General features: G+C 34.5%; 1 protein-coding gene across 1 annotated transcript; it reads left to right on the top strand.

The window, feature by feature from the left end:
- Positions 1–289: 289 nt before the first annotated feature.
- On the top strand, positions 290–9721 carry LOC104514673 (neural cell adhesion molecule 2-like; the record flags this gene model as incomplete). The annotated part of the gene is made up of 4 exons (XM_010158419.1): positions 290–364; positions 1179–1385; positions 3417–3560; positions 9584–9721. Coding segments are annotated over 4 exons (564 nt in total), but the record flags the coding sequence as incomplete, so codon positions are not given.
- Between the last annotated feature and the right edge of the window lie 3030 nt (positions 9722–12751).

Here is a 12751-nt window from a genome sequence, read left to right on the forward strand (position 1 = left end):
TTTTGTTTATATGTATTTCTATCCTTTTTCTGCCCCTCCCCCCTTTTTTTTTTTTAGTAAATTGTCCTCAGTTTTAGGCTGTGAAGCTGTTATCCTTTGTGTAACATCTTTTCTTGTTTACTCCACCTCTATATATACTCCACATCAAAAGACACAATGCTTAGCTGAAACTTCCCAAATTTTTTGAACAGGTTCTGTAGTATAGAATGGGAAAATATAGAACATGAAAATATAAAACTTAAACTGATAAATGTCAAAATGTATTCACAACGTATGTTCTATTTTTCAGCTCTACTTCAAGTTACAATTTCCCTTAGCAAAGTCGAGCTCAGTGTGGGTGAATCAAAATTCTTCACGTGCACAGGTATGTATTCATTTTACTTGTAGGTATGAATTTTTTGTTAGACTTTCAACTTCCTACATAATCTGAAACTGAATTAATTGGTTTAAATTAATTTAAACTAGCAGATTTTGTATAGTCACATTGACTGTGAGAGTTGCAGTAAATAGTAAATCTTCACTGGCTTCCCATTTTGACTCTAGAAAGGATGCATTTCAGTCTCTGAATCACTCAGTTTGAATTGTCTATATCAGTACAGGTAGCATATTTTAGAATGTTTATTTAATTCTATTAATTATTAATAGAATTAATAATTATATTTCTACTTGTCCAAACTAAGGAATTAAATAAGCTACAAAGCTAAGCTTTGGTATCCTCTTCAACCTAATGAGACACCCAAAGAGTCTTTTCTGGTGAGGCAGATATCAGTCAGGAGGAGAAGGGTTTCCATTTGCAGCGGCCTGATATGGATCCTTGTTGATGCTTAATTGCCATCTTCCACTGACAATGACACATGGCCTGACTACGCTCACAGCTCAAATAACTGATGACTTGACCTGTTGATCCAGTGGCTTTTGGACTGTTTATTCTTTTAAGACTTTATACCTTTCTATGTTTGTTTATCTTCCTTCTTGAATCTTTGAGCTACTAGTTAATCTGTCTCAACAATCATACATCTACCTGCAGTTTTGCCTTGCTAATCTTTCTACAGACTTTCTCACAACTCTCATAATTTAACAATTCTCTGACATTGCACATTGTCCACTGGGTAAGCATATGTGGGGCATAATGTCTACCTGAACTTCTAATGTTTGGATTTTTTTGGTTTTGACTGTAGCCATTGGTGAGCCGGACAACATAGATTGGTACAATCCACAAGGAGAGAAGATTGTTTCCAGTCAAAGAGTGGTTGTTCAGAAAGAAGGTATTCGGTCACGTCTAACCATTTATAATGCAGATATAGAAGATGCTGGTATATATCGGTGTCAAGCAACAGATGCTAAAGGACAAACTCAAGAAGCAACTGTTGTTTTGGAAATTTATCGTAAGTAAATATTACCAATTTACAAATGAATGGCTGTGTTTTAAAAGCCACTGCTATTGAGAAAGTAAAGCCTATAAAAATATCTTCCCAGGCTCTGACTCTTATCTTCCATATAATTGCATCTCCTGAAGTTAATAGATAGTATGACGAAGACTTAAATGAAATGGATGACCACTTTGTAATCTTATAGATCACTTTTTCTTTGTATCTTAAAACAGCATCTTATGAGAGTGCACTGTATGCATTTCAGTTATAAACACCTGAGGAGTATATTTGAGAAGTAAATACATTCTTTTGTGGTAAGAGATTCCCTGACAGTTGTGGGGTTTTTTCCCTCAGATTAGTTAAATAACTTTACATTGTACTACGTTGTTTAGACCAATAAAAAATGCTTAAAAGCAATGTATTAAACAAGTACACTGTGAAGCTATAAGGCAAGATCTTTGTTGGTGAAAGGTTGGGACATATGCCAGCAGCCTTTCAGCTGAGTTATTCTCTTAATTTCGTTGGAGAATAGTTTTTTATTACTGTTTAAAAAAAAAAGTGGAAGGACTGAGATCTAAGTAATTGAAATGAGACAGAAAATACAAAGTAGAATGATAAAGCACTGCTTCTGAAATGTACAGGTAACTCAAATAACAAAAGACCTACAATTTTTTAAAAAATCGATTGATAAAACAACCATTAAAATGTTTATAGCAGTTAGAGGAGATTACATGATGGCTTGAAAGCAGGCTGTTCAAAGGATTCTAAGTTTTGTGGAATTTGTTTGTATGCTTAAAACTGCCAGTCACTCCACTAGCTGACAGCTGAGCAAGGTTGAAATCCTTTGAAGTGTTTGCATGTGGTAATTTTAATAATCCTGAGGTTAGATAAACCTGAAGACCTATACCAGAAATGTGAAAGTTTATGGGAACTGACACATAAAAGTTTCATTATTCATATTTGTGATGTATTGTAAGGGAAAAGCAGGATGCACTTTACTCCAAGAGTCTGGTTCAGTACTCACGTATGTCTTTGAGAGTTTTTCTTTTGACTTACATATGGTCAAACACTTGAAAAAATTCATACAAATGCTTTTTAAAAGTATACAAGAGATGTATGTAACACAAGTGTGCTCCTTCTGCTGTGAGAACTGTGAATTATTTGAGCCTGCACTCATATCAGTGCAAAGAAGTGGAGATGGAGTTGCATCTCTGACTTATGATCTCCTAAGTGTCCTCTGAAATGTAGCTGGCAGTCTTTCATCCCAGAGAACATAGGACAGTTTTTCTTCTGTGTGCAGAAAAATCTTCCAGAATTGGTTTCTGCATTAGATGATGTAGGAGGTCATGGATGAATGCCATCTTGGACTTCTAACACTAAATTCTAATACTACTAAACTTAATCAACTCACTCATAAAATTAATTATGAAGGCTGTTTATTTGGGCTTGGAATAATTAAAAGCCTCATCAGGCCTAAAAAATCTTGTTATTCCTTCAATAGTGCTACAAATTCTTATGACTTAATAATATTAAGGTTTTCCATATAGTTTCTTACTGGCTTTTAAGACTTTATGTTTTACTCAGCTGATAGTTTTCACAGTCAGTGAGGCTAAAATTCCACGTTTTTAATAAGACTTTGATAAAAGTTTTGATGGAATAAAAACATGTAGTTTTAATTCAGTAAGATCATGAGGAATAAAACACACAAGAGAGTAAATAGACTGTTAACCTGAATGTGTAGACCACTAAAAAAAAATAAGTTTCAAAGCTGGGCTCTGGAACATTGAAAACAATAACAAAATATATTTATAAAGCACACTTAGTTTATATAAATAAAGCAAATATTTTCATAATGCAAAATGATTGTAAAATAATTTCTGCAGTGGAAGTTGTATGTCCAGGACCATTTGAGTTTTATCTGGGAAAATTGTATTATGGAAATAATTTTGTATTATTTTATCTTTATCTTATTTGGTGTCACATATAATTTTATAATGCTAAGTGAACTGGAAGATGCTTACTATATTCTGTTTTCTTCCTTTTCAGAAAAGCTCACTTTCCGAGACATAATATCTCCACAGGAGTTCAGGCAGGGAGAAGATGCAGAAGTTGTTTGCCGTGTTACTAGTTCACCTGCTCCCATTGTCAGCTGGTTGTATCGGAATGAGGAAGTCACAACTATTGCTGACAGTTAGTATTTTGGTAACTCTTTAAGTTATACATTTTAATTAATATTAATATGTTATTATAAGAGAAGACTAATCACATGATAGTGGAGGATGGATTTTGATTAGCCCATCAGCTTAAGTAGAGTTTAAGCAGGTTCTGTGGTCTGTAGGGTATTAATAAGAAATGGTTTCCTTTATGTATCATTTTTTTCCAGGTGAAAGTTTTGTCTAGATGTAACATGAGGGTCTAAAGATCAAAAGATTGCTGGGAGCTTCTTCATGAAGTCTTCCTGGGTTCTCATGTGTGCACGTAGGTGTTGAACACATTTTTAAAACACACACAGATGAAGTTCCCTATGCATAGAAAGCTATGACACTGAGCAAGCACTGTATTGACTTTGGTATGCTTGCACGTTAGCTCAGAGTCTTTCACATAGATATGCTTTTTGCATATCCAATGTACTCTTTTTGCATATACAATACACTCTTGTCAGAATTTACTTGTATGAGTGTAAGCTACCCTTGAGTTACAAACAACTGGGAATATAGGTGATCTGTTTAAGCTAGATTCCCTAACAGCTAGACTGATAAAGTTAAATATCCCATATGCGAGTTTTAAGCCTATAGAGAGACAGTTAGGCATATAGAATTTGTGTGATTTACATCCTCAAAAACTGTGAACCATTTTTTTCAGTGCTGTCTCAATAATTTTCTTGTCCTTTATAAAAAACAAAGCTTTCTGCATTAAACCACAAAACCCAGTTTATCTATCTTTTCATCAGTCTTGTATGTCAGCATGTACTAAAACTCAGGGTTGTAGTGTATGCACTTAAAATTCTTGTCTTTAGAAATTAAATATTATTTTCACTTCATAATGAAAATAAAAAGTTATATTTGTTCTCTTATGAAATCACATAAACAGAAGTGGACCAGTTGCTGTGGAAAAAAGCTTGCTTGATGCTTCTGAACTCAGTGTAAGACTTCTCTTTAGTATGAAAGAACGTTCAATCTTTGTGTTTATTATATTGTAATCCTTTCTGTCACCTAGACACAGATTTTGAAAAGTAAGAACTCTGAAAACAAAGCAAGATTTGGCAATTTAGAAAAAGATCTTTTTCAAGGATACAGCTCAGAGCTTGAAAAGCTTAAAAAAATCAAAAACTTTTTTTTTTTATAATTGCCATTTTATTTGATTATTGTCCAATCAATCCGGTGGCTGTAGGATTTGAATAGGACATAAAGCAACATTTCCTTTTTTTTTCCCCACAATTATACCTTAAGAAGATTCTAAGTTTTCAAATTTCAATTCATAAATTTGTCTTTTTAACCATTTGCTTTCACAACGCTTACAGTGTAAAAAGGTAGAACAATAGTAGCCAGTTTTAATTTAAATATCAGAATACTTTCCTTATGTTCTCACCTAGAGTAGTATCCAACCAAGATTCCAGTCATGCTTGGGAGGAAGTGAGGTTTTAAATAATGTAAAAAGTAGGACTTTGTGAGCTTTGTGAATTTTGGCAATGTCTGTATGGGTTTATAATGAAGATGGAAAATGAGTACACCCAAAAGTCGTACAGTTAAGAATTTTTTTCATGCCTTGTGAAATAAAGACTCACTTTCATAGTACATTTCCAGCTTCAAAATCTCTAGTGAACGATCAGTACCTGTAATCTATTTGCATAATTTTAAATTAAATAGCATCCAATTTGTCTGTCATAGTCTAAATGGTGCCTATTGAAAAAGAAGTAATTAATTATTCCTGATGGGTTTTACTTCACATAATCTAAAATACTGAATAATTTAATATCCAAACTGAAATGGATACTGCAATTTATTTGTGGGGCATGAGAAAGTAGTTTCTATTTTAAGCATTCTAGCATGAGCATAATAGGAAAACATGAGACAATGTTATTTCTTTAATTTCGTGTTTTTTCTGTTAAATTATTCTTTTGGGACATTCTTCTTTTGTATATGTTACTACTAGCAGGACTTTTGCAGAATTTTGTCTATTTAAATTTTTTGCAAGTTCTTGACAGTTACTGGTCTTTACATATCTGTTAGATTATATATAATATATGGCTACATAATACTACATATAGTTACATTACCTGTTACATCAGGTACATATTTGTATGTTCCATTTGAACCGAAGACTGATTTCTTCTTCCAGAATGCCTGTGCACAAAATCAGAAGTGAAAATTTAACAACTTAGGTCTGTAGCTGAAACAGTTTTAGGTGAAATAGCCACTCGCCGTTCTGAATTAGTTTCTGTATATTCCCCACACTTTATCTGCTCCAGCGGCAGATCATTCTAAGATTTATCTTTTATTTTGAGTTCTGCGAACAAAGATGTGAGTAAAAACTGTGGGAGTGGCTGTCCATCATTCTTCTGTAAAAGAAAGAAGGGGAGGAAAAGAAAAAAGGGCAAAAAAACCCTCAAACTAACTAACAATGACCTTCAAAAATCTTTCCGGTCTTAGATTGTATGTTTAAGGAGCAAAATATAAAGCAAAATTTTCAGGGAAAGTCCTAAGAATTTCTCTATTGTTATCAAGAACTGAATTGTCATGACTCATAATTCCATTGTAAAGGAGTCAGGAACATTTTCCTAGCTTTTAAAGTGAATGGCATTGTTTTCATTGGTCAGATCTTATCTGGAGTTGTGACTTGCTCTGTTTTTGCACAATCTGCGGCTTCAAAACACATTAAATACAACTCATTCTACAGTACGTAAAGTAAATATAAAGATTTTATGTACAGATTTTTGTATATTATGGTTGGAATTAATCTTAGAAGAAGGTTAGCTGCTGCTGCTAATACAAATATGCTGCATGTAAATTATCCACTATGTGTGCACATATGCAGTTTTTATTCTGTCATTGCTCAAATCATTAAGGTTTGTCTGAACTCTACTATCAGATTAGCAGTTTTCTATAAACATAATACAGGTGCAATATGTAACTTCAGTGCATGTAGAAAATTGTATTTTGTATATGACTGGATAGAAAATATTGGAGTATGGTGCATCCTTCATGTTTCCTGTATGCCTTAATGTATTTCAGTGTTTTACTTTCTCAATTATGTAATTCTGTTAAGGTTTTTTTTTTTCCCCCTGCATAGGTATTTTTAGTATGTAAGATGATTCTCTTCAAGATCACTATTTATATATGATGAAAGGTTCTGGAAAACTATTAGAATTTACTTTTTTTTTGAAAATACTTCTGGTTGCAATTCTAGGAAACTGCATGTTCTCTTATCATTTGTGTGGGCTATAAACAAAGTATTCTCTCTTATTCTGAGGACTAGGTAAGACAGACGTCAGATGAGCCAGACTAACCCTACAGGTCATATTGGGTAGGCTGTGACAAGCCAGTTCTGTTTCTTTCGCAGTGTAGCATAGTCTCTGAGAACTGTTTCCCACTGTGACAGTTTGTGCAGTTCATATTACGTTAGTGGAAAAAGCGGTGTCATTCCTCAAGCTGTGTTTATGGGGTGCTGAAAAGACATAGGCAATCCCTTTTGCCATCCACACCACTTAACCTCTGATTTCACCTAAGGGGAAGGTGGTGTGACTGTTCTAAATTGGACATTTGAAGTTAAGTCTAAAGAAAGTCACATATTCAATTCACATTCCATTTTTAAAGTTTTCTTATAATACAATGTGTGTTAATTTTGTCTGTATCAAGACAGTATGAGTGGCAGAAAAAGATCCAAGATGTTTATCCTCTGTTATAACTAGTTTACTCATGAGATGATCTCCTACTGTGTTGATTACAATGTCCTTCAGTGAAAGTCGAAAGATATCCAGCCAACCCCAGTTTTTGTTTCCCATTTCTAAATGAACCCTCATTTCTTCAGCATTTTAAAGAATTATAGGTGATCTCCAGTCCTCTCACTCATCTCACACATTAAATATTTATGTTAACAAAAAAAGAAAAAAGGTTGTCAATGCTTACAGAGCGGCTAGATATCACTTTTTCAAAATATTTGAAGCACAGCTCTCTGGGAATTGTGTAGGGACAGAAAGAAAACTATGATATAATTCGTATCTTGTAGTGTGTGAAATGGCATTAATGGTCAAGCGTGACTGTAATAAACTAGACATAATTAGCACAACTATGTTGAGGCCATTGTCCTGTAAACCTCTATCGGTGAAGCATAATTATATTTTCTTTTTACGTTTTTCTGATAGTGTTCTTGGTAATGAAAAAGAACCCACATGGCATTAAAAGCTTTTTATTTGTAAATATGTGTGCACATATGTTCTACAAATAGAGTCTTAGCTGTACAACTACATGAAAGCTTTTCTGCCAAGTGTTGTTTATCTCTGTTTTGAAAAATCAGTGGTGGTGCTGTGGGAAGTCTGCCATGCTTTAAATATCTAGCAGAATGAAAAATGAAAGCAAAGTGAAAAATGATACCTGGCTACTAGTTAAAACGGAAAGTCAATCACATAATCCTTCAGTACTGAAAGGAATACGTTGATCCAAACAGAACAAGAAAGCTGAATAACAAGTATGGAGGTTCCTCAAAAACCACATACAGTGAACTGCAGGAAGTAATTCTCAAAGTAGTCCATTAATATTGACTAGTTGTGGTGGGTTGACCTTGGCCAGCTTCCAGGCACCCACCCAGCCACTCTCTCATCCTCCTCAACATGACAGGGGGAGAAAATGAGATGAAAAAGCTCATGGATGGAGATAAAGGCAGGGAGATCACTCACCTATTACCAGCACAGGCATAATGGATTTGAATTGGGGAAACTTAATTGAATTTATTGCCAGTTAAATAGAGTTGGAAGGTGAAACGCAAGGTTAAAGCAACACACCCCCCTCCTTTTCCCCTGGCTCAACTTCACTATTCATTTTCACCTCCTCCACCCCAAGCAGTGCAGGGGGATGGGGAATGGAGATTGTGGTCAGTCCCTAACAGCTCCAGTTTGGGTCTTCCAGGTCTGTTCAGGATAAACTTTCTCCAGCATAGGGTCTTCCATGGACTGCAATGTGGATATCTGCCTGCACCCTACACTCTCAGTGCCTGGAGCACCTCCTCCCCTTCAGCCTCCTCTGCTCTTGGTGCTTGCAGGGCTGTTTCTCTCATTTTTCTCATTCCTCCCTCTCCATTGCTGCAGGGTGGTTTTTGCCCTTTCTTATACAGACTTTCCCAGAGATGCCACCACCTTGGCTGCGGGACTCAGCCGTGACCTGTAGTGGGTCCGCTGGAGCTCACAGAGGCCACTCCTGCAGACCTCCTGCTGCCAACATCTTGTCACATAAACCAAATACACTAGTTCAGACAGAAAGGAGGGAAAGATTAAATTCAGGTTCAGTTTACTCTTGTGGATCATAATTTTTATCTGCTGCATGTGCAGGAAAGTGTATGCACACTTGTTCAGAATCTGATTTTTTTTCAGTCAACTTAAGCTACTCAAAAGGTCTATTGAATTTCAGTTTATGCTGGACTGTGCAGAAGGTGAAGTGGTTTCTTGGCTTATGTCTTTATACCCATTTCTGTTAAGTGTTAGGCTATGGTGAAGTACATCATTGACTGAGTAACAGTGAATGAGCAAAAGAACAGGAGGAGGAAAGGAGAGTGAGCAAGATGAGAAAGCATAGTGCCATAAAATGGGCACAAAGACAGTTGGTTAATCTAGATAGGCAAAAAAGAAGAATTTTCTTACTTATATTATTACAAATTTCTCAGTTTATCTTTTCTCCATCACTTCAATCTCTTTGATACTCTATGCAGGTGTTCATGAATGTTCCACTCATTTTGCAATAATTTATAAATTTAACTTACATTTGATGACTCCTTAGACTAAGTAGGAAGTTACGGATGGAAAATCCAGATTGAATTTTAGGAAATGGCAGTGTATTTTGGAGTGGGAAAATACCCAAATTTCTAGGCTGACATTTCATTTTTAATTCAACAAATGTTTTGTCAGTGAGCATTCTGATTGTACATAAACATTACTCATTTAAGTTAGTGTTCCTTGTCTTGTCTTGATTTACTAACACCACTTAATCTCTTTCTTACCTTTCTAGATCGTTTTGCAGTATTAGCAAACAATAATCTCCAAATTCTTAACATCAATAAAAGTGATGAAGGGGTATACAGATGTGAAGGAAGAGTGGAAGCCAGAGGAGAAATTGACTTTCGGGACATAATTGTTATCGTGAATGGTAAGGAGTAAAACTGCCTTCTTGTTTTACTTGATGATCATAGTCAATTTTAAAATGTATCAGCTTCTAAAAAAATCCTGATTAAAGTGGTTATTACAGTTATCATCTCCATTTAGTATTGTTTTCCAATAAATTTGCTTAATGATTTTTAAAAATCTTCTATACTGTGTAAATGGAATCCATTGTATTTTGTAATATCAGTGTATATAAACATGTAAAAGATGGATTATTGGTTTTAATAATTCACAGATCATTGAAAATCACTGCAAGACTTGAGTTTCAGATTATAATATGTAGTATTTCAGTTCACCCTGTATTTTGCAGTGTTTTGTCGTTTACTGTCAAAAAAACACACTTGTTTTTTCATAATTATTCACCTTCACTGCATTGAATATATTTTTATTAACTGTCCCGAAAGTCACAGATACATTTTATTAAGATTGCTTATAGATTTCTAACACTGTATTTTTATGAGGAGTAAACTATGTAAGAATTTCTCTGAAAAGTGGCATTATACATTTTATTCTTTCATAGAAAACCTCTAAGAATATGGGCGGATCAAAACAAGAGGGAGCATTTAGCTCAAGGTCTGTCTTAAATTCAGGGTTGACCTGGTGAAAAATAAATACCACTTCATATATTGTCCAGAAAGGGCACAGTTCCTAAAGGGCAATTTTTATCTATACATTCTGTTTAATGTCAGTTTTTCAATGAAACTACTTCTATCGTGCCTACTAGGTTCTGAGTTTTAAATGCTTTGTCCTTGACTGGTTCTTCTCAGCAAAGCCTAGTTTAGAGGATTCATTATGTAAATTGAAATCTCAGTTCATTTCAGGAGAAAGAGGCAGCTTCTGGCACAGGTGTTATTTAATCCATATATTCAAGCAGCAATCTTTGAATCACAATTCTTGAGACTGTTGTAGATAATATACAGACAGTGGCAAGCAAATGGGTGATTATCCTGCATACTGTGATAGAATGTAACGTGTGTGTACATACCCTATGCACTGTGAAGATCCCCAAGAAATTGCTTTCCCCTCTATGTATTGTGGTACTGCATTACTTTGACTCCTGGTTATGTACAGTTCCTACAGTGCATCTGATAGTATTTAAAATGCTGAAGGAGGTTTTATTCTGCTGTTATTTATCTACTTGGATATGAACCCACATTCTGAATACCTTTCACTTCCATCTGATACTTATATGTGTTTGACCTGAGACCGAGCCTGTATATAACCTAAAATGTCAGATTACAAACCCAGGTCTGATTTCATATCTTTTACTGGTGGATAATATTCAAAAAATTTGTTTCTTCATGTATTTATTATGACTAGACAAAAATGTTAACACTAAATCATCTCTAGATTTCAGTTCATAGTGTTGTTAGGAGAAGGGGTTCCCAACTGAGGGATTCTGACATGGTTGCTTACATAGGGTGGTATCAATTAAGAGCTATTTTTTGCTTCATTTATAAAAACAAATGGGGTTTCCTACTTAAAGGTGAATGTATTAAACTTGGTCCACAATGACTTCTAGATTAATATTAAAAATCAGAAACAAAAATTGTAGTGCTCTTTGGTGAAAAGGAGAACTTAGGAATTAATTAGACTCAGAAAAGAAAAAAAAAAAAAGAAAAAAATCAATCTGTAGGCTAGTAAAAGCTACATGGCTGTATTTCCACCATGTGTCCTTTTCCAAAAAATACACAACAATGCTTACTTTGGGTGATAATCAAAGCTTACAGGGCGTATAGAAATATCTAAGATCTATACAAACACATAGTAAAAACCATACAAGCTCTCCAAAGCCGGATAAAGTGAAGCTGAACAACAAAGGAATAGGAATACTTTAGGGGAGCTGAAACACCGCATAACCCATAATTTTACATTTTAAAAAAATTAAAATTTTGTGAGAACTTGTGGGGAGAGGTCAATATACAGAAATTATGAGAGTAATAAGTAAATAATATTAGTCCTTGCTCTGATATGTATTTAGGGTTTACAGTGGAAATACATTTTCAGGAGGAATATAGGGGCTGATATTGTAGCTTTGTTGATTTATTTGGAGAATAGCAGAATTCTCTATGTATGATGTTTATCTACTGCAAACAGTACATGAATATGTTGCTTCTTAAGATCACCTCTTCTGTGAACGATTACTTTATTTGTTACTGTTTCTCTGCCTGTGCCCAACTAAAAAGGGAAGACAGAGAGAGTAGAAAAACATTGTGAAATGGTGAGAGCACCTGAGCCTTACAGCAAGTTGATGAAGACCAGTATCTCAGAGGTAGATGATACGGGATCAAATCCTCTTAAGAGGAGGAAGTTAAACCTAGGATGAAACCTATGAATTATATTTAAGAACAAGAGGTAAATACCATCTTGGTCCATTTCAATCATAACTGAGTCCTCTTTGCCCATGTGCATGATATTTGCCTATAGTATTTTTTCTTGTCTTGTCCTGTGTGGAAGCAAGAAAAATTAATCACCAGTGGAACTGTTGCTATAAAACAAAGGATTAGGCCTTGCAACCACCAATTATTGACCCAAAAATTTAGATGTTCATTGCTGGGGGGACATGGTATTTCCATATCCAATCTGTAGCCCAGGCAATGTCATAGGAAAGAAGTGATCTGTGAAACAGATTTACCATAAAAAAGTGTGAAAGCAACTTACAGGAAGTAAATATATTTTAGAAAATCTTTTTAGTTTTAAATGGCCATTCATTATATTGGTTAGGTTTTGTATAGTGATTTAAAGATTATATAAGAACAGAACGCAGCTTTACTCCAGTATAGTTAAAAGTAAATCTTGGAACAAAGTTTGATATATAAATGTAGTTTCAAATGTATGGAAAATTGTTTGAGGTTATAATGGATAATCAATGGAAATATATTTGAGCTAGATTATTTGTTTATAATCAAATGTTTAGGTATCTTTTTCTACCTGAAACTGAACTTTTTATAGCATTTCCTCTCTACCCATGTTTACAGTGAGGTCTAAATGACAGGGTTTTTAAAAAAAAAAAAAA

This window comes from Eurypyga helias, unplaced genomic scaffold (genome assembly GCF_000690775.1).
Source record: "Eurypyga helias isolate BGI_N326 unplaced genomic scaffold, ASM69077v1 scaffold20269, whole genome shotgun sequence".
Taxonomy (NCBI): Eukaryota; Metazoa; Chordata; class Aves; order Eurypygiformes; family Eurypygidae; genus Eurypyga; species Eurypyga helias.